Source organism: Haliotis cracherodii, unplaced genomic scaffold (assembly GCF_022045235.1).
Source record: "Haliotis cracherodii isolate W230 unplaced genomic scaffold, xgHalCrac1.p SCAF_12, whole genome shotgun sequence".
Taxonomy (NCBI): domain Eukaryota; kingdom Metazoa; phylum Mollusca; class Gastropoda; order Lepetellida; family Haliotidae; genus Haliotis; species Haliotis cracherodii.
The window spans coordinates 16,549,492-16,569,896 of NW_027266267.1; the positions used below are offsets into that span (position 1 = coordinate 16,549,492).

The following is a 20,405-nucleotide window of genomic DNA, read 5'->3' on the forward strand; positions in this document are numbered from 1 at the left end:
ACAGAAACAATGTATTACAGTTACAATCATTGTTTAATAATATATTAAACTGCCATTTTACACTTTTGTGTTCCACCCAGACGCTTATTTGGAGTCATATATCTATTTCATATGTAAAGTTGTTACTTTAACCAAAGTGTAGACAAACAATGTGTCTACCTATAAAAGTGGATTCACGTTGAGTTTAGGCGTTTATCACGTTAATTTGTTACTATTATGAAAATGAAGGTAGAGATAGAGGAACAAACAGTCGACATCACAGAGATCACATCCGACATCATACTGACGTGATTGCATGATATCTTACACTGTCAAACTGTCACATCTTTACTTTCACGACTTCTGAAATTAAACCCGAAATCAAGATATCGTGACATGTCGGTCACAAATCACGTTGTCACACATTTGTGAAAGTCAGTATTTTATAGAACGAACACATATCTATCCAACGGTGAAACACACTGGCACAGAGTTAGTGTTTTATAACATTACAAATAGTTGAAACTAAGTATGTTGTACTACTTCAGGTACCTGAACTCTGTCAAGATAACGCGAGAGATATTCCATATAAATGTATTTCAGATACACAGTAGACTGAGCAACATATGTAGTGTATATTTACATTTTCTATGCTGGCACATAACCACATGACTTATAGTACATTCCTGACACGAATCCCTGTAACAGGCAAGCCCACAACACCCGGCCGCCCAGTGTCCACAACTCCTGTCTACAACCAGCAAGTGACCTTGACCTGCAACTCCACTTCTACCACTGTCCCAGCTGACCATAACCTGACCTTGACCTACACTTGGCAGCGTAACAACACTGACATCACAGTTACCTCCCCTGGTTCCCCCTACATCTTCACAGTGAGTTCCCGGGACAGTCACAGCTACAGATGTAGAGCGATAGAAAGTCAGGGTCTGGAGTCAGAGTGGAGCCAGGGCTACAACATGGAGCCTCAGTGTGAGTACTGTAAACACGTTGCTTATTCATGTCTCACTCTAATGAATCTCGAATGGTCAATCTCAACACATGTAATTGCAAACATGAAAACGAATGCTTTCAAGAGACAGGAAGCAGTTTTAAACTATGATATTTTGAAATGGCATCGGCGGTTAGGGGGACTAGTTTATTATATTCCTATTCGCTTGTGTAATCTTTGTTTTAAGATTATACTCGGATATAATCTGATTTATTGATCGTATATTGAATATAATTTATTATGAAATAGTGTATCATCACTACAGATTGTTTGTTCATTACATGATGGCACTTTGTTCATATACTTTGTTGATCATGTGACATCCCGTTATATGATGATACTTTCTTTGCATAGTTTGTTTATTGTTTGACACGGCACACCAGCCATGTGATTTGATTTTGCTCATATTATGTGGATGCAGTTTACAACAGTGCAAGATATATAAGTCACTACACCTTAATAAGGGGAACTACAGGGGAAACTGGCACTCAATCTTCCAGGAATTGTGTTTAATTACAAAAGTTTGGGAGATTGTGTATTCTATGTCTTATCATAGATCTCAAATCAAATATCAGACGAGTCCGTGAGGCAACATTAGATTTTAAACTGAGTGGATTTCATATTCTTAGCGATAAGGCTGATTAAGGCTAACCACTAGGCTACCCCACCACTCGAAAAGATAAAAAGAACCGAGAGAAAATATTCAGTCGGCTGTACAAGGTACATTGTTCATAACATGTTTAATTGGTGGCAATTCTGTCAGATTGATTCGCGGAATATTTGTTTCCTTCTTTGAACTATCATTGAATTGGCAAAAAGCAGGTAGAGTCAACAAAGGTTTTGTCTGGCCCAAACGCGTTAAGATACAGGCTTGAATATTTCTGATATGCGACATTACTATGTATTCCAGATGGCCCCTACCTGATCTCCCTGACCCCCTCCACCTCCTCCTACACTGTGACAGAACATCAGGCTCTTCCATCAATCACGTGCTCCGCCCTCTGTAGACCAGGATGTACCTACAGGTGGTTACACAATGGAACAGGCTTCAGCAGTGGAGCCACTCTGAGTCTAGGACAAGCTGACAGATCTAAAACAGGCTCCTACAGATGTCAGCCTTCCAATACACACGGGAGTGGTGACAGTGTTACAGTCAGTGTCGATGTTCAGTGTAAGTATATAGTCTGCACTGGTGACAGTGTTACAGCCAGTGTTGATATTCAGTGTAAGTATATAGTCTACCCTGGTGACAGTGTTACAGTCAGTGTTGATGTTCAGTGTAAGTGTATAGTCTACACTAGTGAAGGTGTTACAGTCAGTGTTGATGTTCAGTGTAAGTATATAGTCTACACTAGTGACAGTGTTACAGTCAGTGTTGATGTTCAGTGTAAGTATATAGTCTACACTAGTGACAGTGATACAGTCAGTGTTGATGTTCAGTGTAAGTATATAGTCTACACTAGTGACAGTGTTACAGTCAGTGTTAATGTTCAGTGTAAATATATAGTCTACACTGGTAACAGTGTTACAGTCAGTGTTGATGTTCAGTGTAAATATATAGTCTACACTGGTGACAGTGATACAGACAGTGTTGATGTTCAGTGTGAGTATATAGTCTACACTGGTGACAGTGTTACAGTCAGTGTCGATGTTCAGTGTAAGTATGTAGTCTACACTGGTGACAGTGTTACAGTCAGTGTCGATGTTCAGTGTAAGTATGTAGTCTACACTGGTGACAGTGTTACAGTCAGTCTTGATGTTTAGTGTAAGTTTATAGTCTACACTGGTGACAGTGTTACAGTCAGTGTCGATGTTCAGTGTAAGTATATAGTCTACACTGTTGAAAGTGTTACAGTCAGTGTTGATGTTCAGTGTAAGTATTTAGTCTACAACTAGTGATAGTGTTACAGTCAGTGTTGATGTTCAGTGTAAGTATATAGTCTATACTGGTGACAGTGTTACAGTCAGTGTTGATATTTAGTGTAAGTATATAGTCTGCACTGGTGACAGTGTTACAGTCAGTGTTGATGTTCATTGTAAGTATATAGTCTACACTGTTGAAAGTGTTACAGTCAGTGTTGATGTTCAGTGTAAGTATTTAGTCTACACTAGTGATAGTGTTACAGTCAGTGTTGATGTTCAGTGTAAGTATATAGTCTACACTGGTGACAGTGTTACAGTCAGTGTTGATATTTAGTGCAGATATATAAACACACAATGTCATTTAGGAAGTGGTCAAATGTAACAAATGTTATATTTTGGAAAATACTTTCTTAGTAAAGTACAGATTCGAACCAACACTGCAAGAGAGAGGCACCTAATCGCCATCACACAAAGTCAGTGTTCTAACCAACTCAACTACCGATGCTTCTACAAAAATGACAGTCTGACAACTGGTAGTCTGGATCACGTACTTTGTGTACCCTTCTGATAAGTGTTAATTGGCAAGACTCCCATTGCCGAAAGCTATGGACCCACAATGCCCTTTAGGAAGTGCCATTTACCTAGTTATGCTTGAATGTGTGTGACAATCTCCCATTCAGGTGGAACTCACCGTGAGCATGTGCCAGACAACTTTAGGGCCTGCTGCTATTGTGAGGCAACTTTTCAGCCGTATCACGAACCATCAACTGGCAATCATCAATCAAACATGCATAACTTCGGACAGTTCTCCCCCATAAAGCTAACATGCTGTGATATGAGTGATTACTGTTTGAATCAGTCTCACTGATCTTTAAACAGGATCGCATACCGCATGTGTAACAGCAGCATTCCTACGGACATGTCCTGTCGTGGCAATCTACATCAAGATATGAACACCATAGAACACCAATAGGAAGAGTTGGAACGTAACGTATGAAAGCATCATCCTGAACCTCAGACAACAGTTTGCACGTGCATTTCGGGTCGCGTGAGCTAGCACTTCACAACGTGTGATCTCTTCAATGATTTCGACCGTGAACAGGACCTTACAGGCGGTGGTTGGCATGTATAATGGACACACGGGATTGAGGTCTCCCGACCTTGACCTTTGTCCTGTAATGTGTTCATATTGCATTCGTGCCCCCTGTTTTTTCCGCTTGTGATGTCATCACTCACATGTTTTTTATTACGCATTAACAAGTCACGCCTTTGAAAACAACCCGAAATAAGACCATATACAGCTAAACAGACATCTACATGTGAATTCCTTTTGCAATACTAGAGAGAAGACCATGTTATTTTTGTAAATGCATTTTGAACGATCGTTTCATTTTGAACGATCCAGTCATTACCTTTATCTGTACAACCTTTCCAGTCATACGATAAGCAATGAAATATTACTGCAAACTGACAAAACTGACACTTCCTTGTAGTTTCAATTGACAAATCTTTGAAATCAACAAGATCACATTTAGCGTTTAGTTTCAGTTGCGATTAAACGGAAGTGTTAACTGCATGGTTTAATTTGTGCATGTCTCGTGAGTTGATATATTTTCATCGTTCTTTTGAAACATAGAGTGTTTCTTACACACGTATCTGTCAAGCATGTCACATGTGATAGTGTTTGTCATACTGTTGATGATCTACATATCTTAATAACTCATATTTCCCAGACTTTCATTATCTATAAGTGACTTTGAGGTGGCAATTTTGTTGTTAGAGTATGTCATATTGTCACTTGTTCATTGCTGCACCAACCCAGATGTTGTTCTAGAGACACAAGGAAGCCCTACCTGTCGGCCACACAGAGTCTATTTAGGTCAGCAGAATGTCCAGCTGACATGTCAGGTGACGGCAGCTAACCCGGCAGTGACGTCATACACGTGATTGGCATTCATCGTTCTTTTGACACAACGAGTATTTCGTATACACCTATCTGTCAAGCATGCCACATGTGACAGTGTTTGCCATACTGTTGATGATCCAGGTATCTTAATGACATATATTTCTCATACTTACATAACCTATAAGTGACTTGGCTATAGCAGTTTTGTTGTTATGAGTGTGTCAGATTGTTACTTGTTTATTGCTGCACAGATCCAGCAGAGGTGGTTCTAGAGACACAAGGAAGCGCCACATGTCGGCCACACAGAGTCTATGTAGGTCAGCAGAATGTCCAGCTGACATGTCGGGTGACGGCAGCTAACCCGGCAGTCACGTCATACACGTGGACTCACAACAGTTCTGTTATCCAATCAGCGAGAGGAGCAGTGTTCAACATCAGCTCCGTCAGCAGGACTAGTGGAGGGTTCTATACCTGTCAGGGGAACAATAGTCTCGATGGATCCACATCTTCACCAGTGACACTGGAAGTTCAGTGTAAGTATCTTAGTTAGTCAACATGTTGCCAGGGGAGCAATAACCTCGGTGGATCCACATCTTCACCAGTGACACTTGAGGTTCAGTGTAAGTATCTTAGTTAGTCAACATGTTGCCAGGGGAGCAATAACCTCGGTGGATCCACATCTTCACCAGTGACACTGGAGGTTCATTGTAAGTATGTTAGTAAGTCAACATGTTGTCAGGGGAGCAATAACCTCGGTGGATCCACATCTTCACCAGTGACACTGGAGGTTCAGTGTAGGTGCGTTAGTTAGTCAACATGTTGTCAGGGGAGCAATAACCTCGATGGATCCACATCTTCACCAGTGACACTGGAGGTTCAGTGTAAGTGTGTAAGTCAACATGTTGCCAGGGTAACAATAGCCTCGGCAGATCTAAATATTCCCCAGTGATACTGGAGGTTCAGCTTAAATGTTGTAATTCGTCAATTTAAAGCGCCTCATCAGATAACTGCTAGTATCGAATACCAAATGAATTTCAAGTATTCTTCATAAAAATGTATTTGAAATGAAAAAATAATAAAAATGAGATGACAGCAGGTGTTAGCGCATAGGGTAAGCATTTTCTGTTCTTCCGTACCAAACGCCACTTACACAATTATAGTTAACAATGTACGTGCAGGTTTGTAAGAAGTGAAATCTCACAGGTCGGTCAAAGGATGGGACAGCATCGCGCATCATGTTGACAAGCAATGTGTGCTGTGTATGGTCGATGCTGCACATACATTTCAAAATTAACATTGTAAGGCAAGGCTAACTGCTGATCCACGAGAGAGAGAGAGAGAGATAGAGGGCAACTCGTATGGTGCAGTTGATTCCGCGAGTTGCGCGCGCACGTACCGAGAATAATGCACTGGACGGGAGAACAAGGTCCTACCGATATGATATCCTTTATTTGTAAGACAAAAAACGTTAAGACAGAAGGGCGAAGAAGTTTGGTGTTGAATATATTGGCTAGAGAAAACTGCAGAGGGACCTCTATCCATTCCACGTTTACTCGTTATATTTATCTTTCACAGTAATAATAAACAATCGACTCACTCTCTCACACTTTCCTGTAACAAAGTCACTGAACACATTATTAAAAACCCTGACATTCGTGAATACTTGTGTATTAGCTCGCACATTTAGGTTAGTGGCTCGTTCCTTATCCTGTTGGATTTTACAAAACATGGAATGTGACCTACGGCAAAGATCGTACTAATATTAAATTCTATATGTGTTGCTTATTTTCAGTGGAAGAATATCAATTAGTATACTGCGTTGAAGGTGATACTGGAGTTCCAGTGTAAGTGTGGTGTTTAATATGCTGTCAGGGGAACGGCGATATCAGCGTAACAATTCTTCATCAGTGACATTGGAGGTTCAGAAAATGAGTGTAACTTGTTACAATCGTATCCAACATCTTCACAATATACTCGTTCAGTGATTGTATCGATTACCTTTATAATACGAGAGTTTGTTGCATGCACCAATTTAAATAATCACAATGTATACATCAGCAATGTGTATGGAGTGTGCCATTGTTAAATGCAATGGTTGCAAAGTCAGTGAAACAGATCCAATTTTTCATGAATCTTGCAGTAAGCCGGTAACAATTATGGTTGTAGTATTTACAGTTGGATAGGGACAAGCATTTTGAGATCAATACAAACTATCAGCATTAAATTCCTAATTAGGGGCGCGAAAGATGTTGAGCATCCACAGCTCTTCCTGCGGATGGTGTTAACAGACTCAATTAGTACTGGAGTGAGTGAGTGAGTGAGTTGGGTTTAACGCTGCTTTTAACAGTATTCCAGTTACATCGCTTCGTGTCAGCTTAATGTGGGAGGAAAACCCGATGTGATGCAGGTCTCAGACGTTAATCACTTCGGTGAAACCCACGAGCACGGGTATGGTGCTAACACACCTAGAAATATAATTGGGGCGAACCGGGATTCGAACCCACAATCATAGGTTTATGGCGCCTTAGACGACTGGGACCACCCGTGCCCCCAGGACTTGAGCAGTCAGGTTCGAATGATGACAAATATTTTCCCATCAACCAAAGCGCAATACGCATACAGTATCACAAATACCCTCTACACTGAGATGATATACTCAAACACCCTTCACATTTTGGAATTCTTAGTTCAACAGTCGGTGTTCCATTCTCATAATATAATATTCACTGCTGATCCCGCCCCCTTTTGTCAATTGAATATATTTTACAGTGATTGCAATGTGTGACACCTCAAAAGTATAACGTATGAAATATGATGACAGTCGTACAGCGTATATAAAATGACAGTTTGATTATGTAAATTGTAGACGGAGGCGAGTGGTATAACACCTAACTAGGGACGCATAAGACCATATGTATCCCGAGTGATACTGCTTCAAGGGATTTGCCTTACTGACATACTTACCTATATGTCAGTTAACGTGTGCCAAGGGAGAAGAGTGAGGCTGGGAAGCGGGTATAAGGGATTAATTCTCCACATTCATGATGTCTTCTTCGTGGCGAGGTATAAAGGATTTATTCTTCCGCTCCAAAAAGTATCTCCCTCCAAAATAACGTGAGCCAATTTGATCACATCATTCTGACATGACGATATGATAAAGTTATGTTATGCAGTGAATAAAGAAATCGTACTGATCAGCTATGTTCACTAGTAACTCGTTCACAACTGTGGCTCGTGCAATGTTTATTTGGTAGTACAGTAGCTGGCGGATTCTTTGTCAATGAGGAAAGATGGTGGCGAGCCTGTGTGATACTCAGTGTTTGTTTAAATTGCATGAAACTAAGGAGGGGTCTTGCAATGTTTGTAAACATTATGTTATGGGTCGACCACTTAATACCAATAATATAACATAAACAACCGTTCATATGTTTGTGTGAGTGCTCACTACATCCTAATATCACCTTTTCTAACCCAGACGGTCCATCCGTGTCAGTTACCGCTTCCACTCAGACTGTGACAGAGGGACAGACTCTGACTGTGACCTGCTCTGTGGACTCCAAACCTGCTGCTACTGTGGCATGGACAAGGAAAGATGGCAGCAGCTTAACCCCTCAGACTGGATCTACTCTGACAATCAGTAACATACATAGATCACAGGCAGGGACATATGTGTGTACAGCTACCAAGACCCTCATTCCTTGTGTGGGGACATCTGTAGTGGGATCTGACTCTATGGAGGTGACAGTGGATGTACAGTGTAAGTATCATTGTTAGAATACTGGACATATGTGTGTACAGCTAACAACATCCTCAGTCCTTGTGTGGGGACAGCTTTACCACGCTTTGAGTCCAGGGAGATGACAGTGGATGTACAGTGTAAGTATCATTGTTAGAATACTGGACATATGTGTGTACAGCTACCAACACCCTCAGTCCTTGTTGGGGGACATCTGTAGTGGGGTCTGACTCTGTGGAGGTGACAGTGGATGTACAGTGTAAGTATCATTGTTAGAATACTGGACATATGTGTGTACAGCTACCAACACCCTCAGTCCTTGTGGGGGGACATCTGTAGTGAGATCTGACTCTGTGGAGGTGGCAGTGGATGTACAGTGTAAGTGTCATTATTAGAATACTGGACACATATGTGTCCAGCTACGAACACCGCAAGTCCTAGTGTGGGGACATCTGTAGTGATATTTGACTCTGTTGAGGTGGCTGAGATGTTCAGTGTATGAACATATGAAACGTCAACGTCAGAATAATGGTCCGGGTAACACTTGACAATTGATCTTTTAAACATAAGCTCTGCACCACTTCCTACCTCTCACTTCTGAAATTATTTCTTTTAGATGGAAACGCGAAAGCTCAGCTTCCAACTTCTCATTTCCAAAATCTGTTTTGAAGATGGTATTTTGAAAACTCACCACTGCTTCCAAGTTCTTACTTCTGTTAACCGTTTTGTAAAGATGGAAAGCGCGAAAGATCTACTTCGCGTCAAAGTTCCCACTTTCGTGAGGATGTTTCAGAAAAAAGGAAACTTAAAAAAGATTTAATTTGCTCCTTACTTTTTATTATGTTTTATAGTTTCGGAAGTTTATGTTATGGTGGTCAAGTCTTTCGTTTATGAACTACCTACTGTCAGTAATGAGAAAATTGGTTATTACGACATACATTCCCTTACGGCACTCGATGGTATCTTAAGTTTATGTGCTTTGATATATAAATGCAATTGCAGTATTGGCAACATTTACATCATATATCAGAAATGAAAATTTCCGAACAAACGTTTACTGTCTTCTAAGTCAAAACACTTTTTATTAATTCTGCATCGGGTAATATATATGTCAATCAGTTAAAGCTTAATTCACACATGACGAGCTATAATAGACTGAGTTCCTGTCTAAAATAAACAAGTAGACAGGTGAGGGCTTAGTTCTCTTTGGTGCATAAAATGGACAATAGTTACGTTATTTAAATATTAATATGGTACTAGAAAGTGAAAATAATGCGCGATCTGCATCTGCCATTTTGTCAGTCATCGCATATATATGAAACTGTACACGACTGCAAGTTCCATTTTGTTATCAATGCACTTTCCTGGAAATTTCTTACTAATGGTATACAAGCCATCAGGAATAATATTTTACAATGACAAAAGCTCTGTTAGTTGTCTCTATGCACAGTGAGCTTCACCATAGTACGATTTTTGGAGGTTTTTGGGTATTGTCAAAGTGAATCGAGATGCTAAAATACTATCTGCTCTGGTTTTATGATATATCAATTATGAAGAGATAACACCAAACATTTCATAGAATACTTGAAATTTAATGAAAGTCGAATGACATTTCTAAATGACTAAATTCAACGTATACTAACGGATGAAATGTGGATAACTTGGCTATATTCTATTGTACAACTATCAAATATGACTCTTGTCTTTTGAATTTATTTCCCTTTGAATGCTGCTACCCAAATTACGAAATGTTATAAATATTGAGTTTTTTGCAAGCTAAAAGACACGTATAAGTGCTATCATCATTTACTAAAATGCCTTTTTATTGTTATTAAACACAAAACTTGTTGTTGATGTTAAAACATAATGTAAGCAAATGTCACATTTACTTTAGCCAAATAGGGGGCACGGGTGGCCCAGTGGTCTAAGGCGCTGTGCAGAGTTGCGTCCTTTGGGCACACCAGAAACCTATGATTGTGGACTCGAATTCCGGATCGCCCCAATTATGTTCTAGTTTTGTCAGCACCATACCCGTCGTGCTCGTGGGTTTCACCGCAGTTGTACATGTCTGAGACCTGCGTCACTTCGGGCTTTCCTCCCACATTAAGCTGACACGCCGTGATATAACTGGAATACTGTGAAAAGGGGCGTTAAACCCAACTCACTCACTCACGGATGAGCCAAATAGCCAAGTGTTGAAGATTGTCGCTGTTGGAACTTTCAAAAATATGTTTCAAACCTGTACAACAGTATCCGTTCATATAAAATAAATATATGAGCTACTCTCGGTGGAATATACCCAAATAGGCCACATACATTAAATTTGAGCAATCTTGCTGATACAACCTGTATTGATTACGTTTAAACAATATTCTTATTATGTCATTTTCTAAACTACTGTATGTACTTGCATCAACAGCAACTTTCTCTGTTGTGTTTTGAGAAGGTGTGGATGCAGAAGGTGGGGTTATGTGTGTGTGTGTGTGTGTGTGTGTGTGTTGTGCGTGCGTGCGTGCTTGCGTGCTTGCGTGCGTGTGAATACCTCGATCTATCCCTGGGAGGATTTAATTATAAACAACTTCATATATCTCATTTTGTCCTAATGGCAGTTCAACAAAAGGAGTGAATTTTGGGGAACGCCGGGATGTTGACTAAAAGTCACTGTGCTAAGCTAACTGCGGGTATCAACAGCAGAACCAGTTAAGAGCAATTGTAATTAATAATTTTAACAAACCGAGAGTAAACAAGCGAAACAAACGCACCGTAATTGTTAGATTCCAAACTATGAAATTATATAAATTTAGTTGAAAATTGGCAGAAAATTCGAGCTTTCAATGTTTCTTTATTCTAAAACATCTTTACGAAAGTTGGAAGTGAGGCCGAAGTAGAGGTTTCAAGCCTTCCGTCTTTATAAACGGTGTACAGAAGTAACTAAAGTTTGAAAGATGAAGTGTAACCTGCACCAATAATCTAAGATGGAAGAACTTGTACCCCAAACCCGTTCATCTCTTCTGAATAAAAAATGTTTAAATCAAACCAATAATCAGTTTCGAATTATTTGCTGAAACAGATTCCAAGGGATGTAAAAAGCAAATCTGTGATGGAAATTATTTGAATGGGTCACTGAAAATTGCGAGAGGTGTCGATATGTCATGCTCTAGCGGTAACACCCGCCACTCACTCAATCTGACATAAGCAAATTAACAAGCTTTCTAATCACCACGTTGTGTGTATCCTTTGAAGCTTGTTTAATGTTAGGCCATGGTTTATTTAAAATAAAAGATATTTGTTCCTAACCTTGCCACCATTAGAAGTGCTTAATAGTTCTCATTATTGTTTTACTGTTGGTGGTGTTGGGATATTCTGTGTGTAAATATTGAACACGAATAACTGACGTGCAAAAAGTTCTGAAACATGGAAAACTGTACACTTTTGAGGTGGTCTGAAAATAATTTTAATGTATAAAGCATTTGGGCAACTTTCACACTCCTATTATCTGATACAACCACAAAGCTAAAGTACTCAAAATACTTGTAATACAATTTCCAACTTTAATGTGATGGTTTATTAATGCCAATTTTAGTTTGCAATCATTTGCAGTTCAACATATATTGCTGTTATGTCTAAATGTACCTGCATGACAGCTTGATACAAACTAGGAAAATGTCTCACTGTCGAGGATTTTAGGCATTTTGAAAACGAAAGTGAATATTTAAAGCCTCAGAAATACGTTTTTGAAGACAATCATTCAGGTGAATGTAACACTACAAATGGTAAATTGTAAATGTATGTTCCTGCAATATCATCAACGCAAATCAGAACAACAAGAATTGTATATTCACGCAATTGCCGAAGTGGTTTATTTCAGTGAACATTTTGCGTTATATGACTACATTCGAACGGCAATTGTAGATATTTTAACAAGTTATTTAAAAATCAGTAAACTTAGTTTAACCCAAGAACGTAATTAAGTTGACCCAAGAACATAATTAAGTTGACCCAAGAACGTAATTAAGTTGATCCAAGAACGTAATTAAGTTGACATTGCACATTTATTTCCTGATGTCTTCCAGTTTCTACTTTTTTTCATTTATGTTCATCTTAAATTTCAGATCCTGCCAATGTAAGTATGTTTACCGCCAACTCTGGCAGTGGTTCACTGACAGTTAACGAGTCTGATCCAGTGACCTTGAGATGCCAGATTGATAGTAATCCAAGGTCAGTCATCAGGTTACTGAATGGAACTGAGGAGTTGACAAGGGCAGATAATTCCCTGACAGCAGACTTTAGAGTGGAGTCAGCAGACTGTAGACAAAGAGGGAACTACTCCTGTACTGCCACTAACAACATCGGGGCACCTGTCAGCCAGTGGATGGAGTTGCTGGTCAAATGTGAGTATTTCATTTTCAGCAACTGAAAGTCACATGTCTAAGGGCAGAATGCGATTGACAACATATGAATGCCACATCATCATGTCATACACTTTATCGACAAACGCCTTAGATGTTGTAATTCATTAATAATTTGTTTTGCAGTCATTTATGTTTACGTCACCTGTATCTTCTAATTCCTAACCCGGGGTAAATTTGGAACAGCACCAGTAAAAGATGTCTTAATGAAAATTAGAACATGCATACTATTTCAGGCATTTGAGACATATACATGTGAATGTATCTGACAATTCAAATAAACATTTGCTGTAATATGGTTTACTAAGTAGGACGCTTCCTAAACTTTATGAGCATGGGCTGCGGCAAATTGAAATCATCTACTAAAAATAAATATTTATAATTCAAATGGGTTATTTTAAGATGATTGCCATAAGTCATTGCCTATCTGCATTATTAACAATGATCATCGACACTAACATCATTCATTATGAATTGAGAATGTCCTGCAAAAGTAATTACTGATTTAATGGTGATTAGTTTACAAACTCAAGCTTGGTATTTCATTTTAATATGGTACTGGTTTCATTAGCAAATATCTGACATTTAGCTGACACAAAGACAAACGACTCTCATATAAGTTCACATATCAGGAAAGGTGTTTATATGTAGGAAGCGAATCGGGTAACAACAACATTTAATTTGATGATTTTTTAAACTTATCCTATCTCACACTATCAATTACTCTTTCATCTCTCGATCTTAAGTAGAACCGTGTCTAGGCAAGGATTTCCAACTTCTAAAATCAGTTCACCCGGACATACCTAACATCACCATGGTCACCTCCCAACATCTGCGTCACGCACGATTGCATGCTTGTTGACCAACTTGGTTTCTCAAGCCAACTTATTCTCTTTCAAATCGCCACTCGGTGGTAACATGTTTGTCAACACTATGGAATCCGTATTTTCCCTTGTATTACGTCTACCTCTACATATAATAAACCTTGTCATAATTGTTTGTGTTTATTGTACTCCTTTGGGTTTGCCAGTCTGGGTATCTTGTTGGAGGATGTAGTCACTCGTCTGATAGTCAATAAATCCTCCCCCAAGTACATTGACCGATCCTCTTTCTTCTATATTGCCACGTTTCAGATAAAGAATGTTGCATTACTTGGGCCAAAAGGACATTACAATATCAGTAGAAAAGGAGTCGCCAACGACAATATGTTGTTGTTGAGCTCACAAACCTTTCATTCATGTTTGAAATTTCCATTCATTTTCTCAGGTTCACCTCGATTAGATGAGACATTGCCCCAGCAACTCCAGTACGCCTCTAGACTGGGTGGTAACGTGAACGTGACTGTGTCAGTCCTGGCCTTCCCCCTTCCTACATTCACCTGGAGTAGAACCACCAGCACCAGCCAGGACCTCACTGGTTCCTCCAGCCCTGTCTCAGACATCTCAGTCACTGCCAGAATACACCTTACTTACCTCCAACAGCAGGACTTCGGGGACTACAGGCTTACAGTGGACAACAGTGAAGGCGGGTCGGTGGCATACACACTCAGCATAGTGTCTGAAGGTAAGAGATGGGTGTGAAACATATCATGTAATTGTCTAGCATTGTAATGGTCTACACCTTACGAACTTCAAACAGATGGACTTCGGGGACATCAGTTGCATACACATTGCAACTGCAGTGCCTGAAGGATATTTACGTTTATTGATTATGCGTTGTTGAATCTGCATTGTCACCCTACCATTCACGTTGAACAGATTCAGATCGACGTTCTAATTCAGTCACAGGAACACACACACACACACACACACACACACACACACACACACACACACACACACACACACACACACACACACACACACACACACACACACACACACACACACACACACACACACACAGACACACACACACTCACTCACACACACACACACACACACACACACACTATCTCTCTCTCTCTCTCTCTCACACACACAGGAACACCCATCCATTTTCTTTATAGGCTTTATATTGCCATTTAACCATGATCCTTGTTTCATATTACGAATATTGTACATTGATATCACAATCTACGTAAAGTTCAGGGAAGAACACTTCGACTTCACCTTTCACACATATGCCGCCAATATTTTCAATATGCCGCCTTACGTTTTTCCCCTATTGACCTTTGACCCTATTTAAGTGCACCATTGAAGAGTTTTGAATTTTTTCACAAACTGACATCGTGTATTACATATATAAACCTTCGGATGCATACTGAGAACAGTTTTGTAAAAGGCATGGTTAGAATAATGTATTTTCTGTTCAACTTGATGATAGTCTGGTACACTATGGCTGTACATACATCAGACTGTTAACACAGGCATGATCTATATTTGCATCAACTGTGATTGTTTCCAGGACCACCAAGTACCCCAACAAACGTCAGTGTCTACACAGAAGGCCCCTTCTCTCTACATGTTTCCTGGAAGGAGGAGTTCAATGGCGGGGCCACTCAGACATTCACTGTAGAGTACAGCACAGACGAGGAAGACTGGAAGACAGCAGGAAGTCATGAAGAGACAGGAAGGGGGAATTACGTAACGTCAGTCATCAGGGATCTCAACTCTGGCACTGTGTACTATGTGAGGGTTGTGGCTAGCAACAAGTTTGGAAACAGCACCTACACTGAACATGTCACTGGACGTACAGAGAAGAAAGTTGAACGTAGGTCTGACACAGTCTCATTTTAACTTTCAAGTCGTCATCTCTCAAGAAGTTACATTTGTTGCATATTTGATACTATTTATTATTCAAGAGGTGTTGTTTTTTGTTCTGTTAATGTCGCCGCTGAAGAGTTTTCTGCTACTTGAGACATATACATCCCAGAAAAAATAACACCCAGCATCTATGCCAGACTATGAAAACCTGCGTTTGTGGTTTTGGCAGGGTGTGATTGAATGGTTTGAATCTTTTATGTCTTCATAATGCTATGAGCAATGCTACTTTCCCTTTAATACTTTGTAACAATATTTACGTAAGACTGTGTTTCTACATTACCTTTTCGTACTCATATGATGTATTCATGATGAAACTTTGAAAGTACTGTAGAACTTGTCATCACCACCCAACCACATGGACCACCTCCGTGGTCTAATGGTAGAGCGTCCGCCCGGATAGTGGATGGTTCGGGGTTCAATCCCTGGCCGCGTCATACCAAAAGACGTTCAAAGATGGTACTTGTTGTTAACCTGTCTGGCGCTCGACATTGAGGGGCTAAAACAAGGATTGGTCGGATCGGAGTCAGTATACTGTATCTGAGTCGGCTAGTACTATAAATCGGCGTCAGTCCGGACTAGTACAAGCAGCCACACACACACAAACACGTGAATGCACGACGCTATACAGGTGCAATAGTCTTAGACGCGACGTTAAACCCCATTTCACCTCACCTCACCCAACCACATGACTGATTTGAATCGGTTGGTCAGATTCTGTTATTTGGTTGATTGTGTGTCATGGTGTTTTCAGTGATTGGATTCATGACATAATTGACATGGCGCAAAGATATATCTGGAATATTGCTGACTATGTCAATATTCATACCCTAGTTGTAGCATGACTGGCGTGAACATGAGTTTGCATATCCGCCTGTGTACTAAACATAAAACATATAACTGATTGTTTACTGTCCACATACCTAAAACGGTAAATAGCCGACTTATTCTAACCCAGAAAGGATCCCTTATGAACCAGTTTCTGAACACCCATTATACCTAGGTGTCAATACAGACCATCAGATGACCCAACAAATAATAATAATGTCAAGTGATATTTGGAGGCAGCATCACATGTTTTATTAATGTTAACAACATAACAATAGCTGGAGATACACAACACAAGAACCAGTGGTTTTAAATACATAGGAACGTCGTCTTGGTCAACAGGAGGCCTACTCGTAATCAAAACATCAGATACAGAGTTAAGGAAGTTGCTGTGTCCGATGTGTGACAGGAGTGTCAGCATGTGCTGATGTTCTGAAGATATTTGCATTTTGTTCAAAGTGAATGTCTTGGAGAAACGATAAAGTACCTTTTACATCATCGAAATACACCCAAACACATTTGACACATATACTCCTTATATCAATGTAGCGTGAAATTAATTGTTTGATAGTCATTTCTTAGAGGTTGACGGAAGACAAAGTAGACACAATTTATAGATAACAACTTCTTTTATGCTCTAAATTCGACGGGTTCGTAAACCGACGTTTAGTCATCGACATTCATCCCTAACTCATTTATCATGTGTTTATCAAATGCAGCGTAGTCACACAGGCTGCTGGTTCTGGCATTAAAGTCTCCTGATATGTTCGGATTCAGCAGACATAGAAAGTGTAGAGTGTCCCAACGTGTAAAACATACAACATCTAGATCCTTCTGGGGGTAAAAAAGCTACATCAATGAAGACATCGTTATCAGTATAAAATATAGATCACTTACACCGAACACAGTACTCATTTGTCTGACCAACCTGAGAAATATGTCTTCTATTACAGCCTTTAACTGCTGGACCTATTCCAGATCATTTGTACGTTCCTTGTCTATGTTGAATATACAGCTTATAGCTGTGTAAATCATCTAAATCATCAGTCTTAGTCTCTTGAAGGCATAGTATGTCTGTTAAATATACAAATGTGTGAAATTCGGGGTCACCAAGGCGTTTTCGTAAAACGCATACATTAACATTTCCGAATCGGAAAGCACATATGTTTCTGTCAATATGGGGTGCATGCGCATCTGCGTTTCATACAGAACTGATACTGCGTGCAGTCATCTTACTATCATCCACTTGATCAGTGTTGTTATATGTTTATTTCTGTGTTAACCCCAGCACCTCCTTCACCAGCTGGACTAATAGCTGGAGTGACAATCGGCGTATTGCTGCTGGCCGTCGTCGTTGTGGTCGTTGTTGTCGTCATGTCCAGGAAAGGATACACATGTATATGTAATTGCACGTTACAGAAATCAGGTAAGTCCACAAAAGCAAAACAAAAAGAGTTGCTGCATGACAACACCGAAGATGAAGATATGGAAACTAACACAGGTGTGTAACAAGATAGCAACACTGTCTTATTAATGCAGAGTCTCTTGAAGCGACATGCCACACTAACACACATGCAAACAAAGTTCATATTCTAACTTGCTCTGTCATATGAAAATGGCACAATGATAAGCTTGGGAGTGGCATGACATCATCTTGTTTCCCTCTACAGGTTCAACGGACACACAGAATGCGTAAGTTCACTTTTAAGTTTTCATTTACAAAAGTACTTGTCAGTGTTGACAACTACATATAGTTTTACCTTTCTGATCGTAATTAAATTTCTCTCTCTCCTACCCTATCTTCTCTCTCATCTCTCACTCATCTGTGTGTGTGTGTGTGTGTGTGTGTGTGTGTGTGTGTGTGTGTATGTGTGTGTGTGTGTGTGTGTTTATGGATTCCATACCCTTCTGGCAGTGTTGTTTCTGCTGCAGGACAGGGATCCAAGTCAATCAGAGTGAACAGACGCATTTCGAAGGTATGCCTATGTTCAAAGTACAGTTAACTACAGTTAAACCGAAATCAAAGGGACTACCAATTTTAGTTTGTTATAACCGTAATTCGTTATAAGCATATATACAGCATAACTACAGCAAATAGTCGGGACTAAAAAGTTAGTTCGTTATATCCGTTAGTTCGTTAGAAGCGCGTTCGTTATAACCGTAGTTTACTGTACATGTATATATGAGAAAGGAAAATAATGTGAAGCTATACAACATATTTTACATTAGCATAGCTAAATAATGCGTATTAAAGTAATACGCCTTTTATTGCTGTACTCTAGGTGTTAACCCGTACTCTGGCCTGCAAGATAGAGTGGATGACAAACAGACTTACACCGAACTGAAGAAGTACGAAAATACAGGATTTATTCACTCCAAAGGTATTCCACTCAACTAGCTAACAAGTATAGATCTCAAGCTCTTAAAAGCTGATGACAGAACTTGTATCACACTTTTTATCTGTAGTTATCATTTAATCTACACCATCTCAATGTATTCCAAATGCAATTGCACAGTTGAATTCTGCGAGCATTGTAGCTTTTTGTGAAGCATAGCTATTCCCTTAAACATTCAAAATGCCTTTTGACAATGATCAAATAGCCATACCCTTCGATCCCTGTCTTTCCATTTGCGTTGCTGTAATCTCTGCAGGCTTGTGGTTATTTTATGCAAATGAAAACTATTTTCAGACAGTGTCAATACCTACGAAGAGCTTAACCGGACATCAGGACAACCTTATGAACATGTCAAACTTGCCACGTATGTGAATGCTGATTACACTAGCAAAGGTATGATCAAGGTGGAAACAATCGTAAGCATGGGAAATATACTAATATTGTTAAATGTGAAAAATATCTCCCAGTAGGAATCTCCCAGTAGGAATCCAGGAAGGAAGGAATCCCGTCAACCCATGCTCCTCGTAATGGTCGGGTTGTGACGAAATTTTACATGGCATTACATTTTAAACAAGCGACGTATATTGTTAAATGTAAAACATATCTCCCAGTAGGAATCCAGGACAGAAAGAATCCCCGCCAACCCATGCTCCTCGTCTGGTGGTTACAATAATTTACATGGCATTACATCTTAAACAAGGGACGTATATTGTTAAATGTAAAACATATCTCCCAGTAGGAATCCAGGACAGAATAAATCCCCGCCAACCCATGCTCCTCGTCTGAGGGTTACAATAATTTACATGGCATTACACCCCGATGGCTCATGCTATCAGCCACCGGTTTGTGTGACCTAGACAAAATAATGCATGATAGTCATCGTGAATATTTCTGATGATGTAAAACATCGAACCATGATTATATTAAAATGTGAATTAAAACATTTTTCTTCATAATATATTTGGATACTGACATATGAAGAGTCACGTGCCATCTCGCTGAAAATTGAGTTGTTTCTGTTTCAGATTCTCCATATGTGAACGCATGAAATCAATGACGTTAATTTAAATACTTCTCCTACGTCAAGAAGCCCTCCATTAATCAGATGGGGGAATATTACCAGAATATTGGCTATAATGACACATGTTTCAAGTAACTGGGAATGACGCGTACGTTTCAGTCCCTATACATCTGCGTCGCATAACGTTCCCTTAGATCTCAGATGTGCTTTAACCACTGAAACATTCACAAGTAGTTGCTTGTTTACCGAAGCCATTCGTGTTGGAACATTCTCCTGTTTAAGTCCTATGACCCTCAATGATGTACCTCTGTGCAATTCATGACGGCAACACAGCTGAATATTCTGGTGTTGCTCCATCACCTTATCAGGTTTAAATAAACATTGAATTCAGTCTCCACGTTCGTCTTGTTTGCGTCTGATGTATCACTAATATACAGTAGGCATGAATAATGATAAAGCCTATCATGCATTGATGCTATTTTATCAACACGAGTAA

General features: G+C 39.7%; 1 protein-coding gene across 1 annotated transcript in view; it reads left to right on the forward strand.

The window, feature by feature from the left end:
* Positions 1-19,928, forward strand: part of LOC139457101 (protein turtle homolog B-like) — a 35,689-nt gene extending 15,761 nt beyond the window's left edge. The window contains exons 3-11 of the mRNA XM_071238538.1: positions 688-969; positions 1,899-2,159; positions 12,606-12,884; positions 14,169-14,465; positions 15,309-15,614; positions 17,781-17,918; positions 18,775-18,873; positions 19,183-19,304; positions 19,914-19,928. Of these exons, the coding sequence (XP_071094639.1) occupies positions 688-969; positions 1,899-2,159; positions 12,606-12,884; positions 14,169-14,465; positions 15,309-15,614; positions 17,781-17,918; positions 18,775-18,873; positions 19,183-19,304; positions 19,914-19,928 (1,799 nt within the window). The remainder of the gene's footprint in view (positions 1-687; positions 970-1,898; positions 2,160-12,605; positions 12,885-14,168; positions 14,466-15,308; positions 15,615-17,780; positions 17,919-18,774; positions 18,874-19,182; positions 19,305-19,913) is intronic.
* Positions 19,929-20,405: the final 477 nt, after the last annotated feature.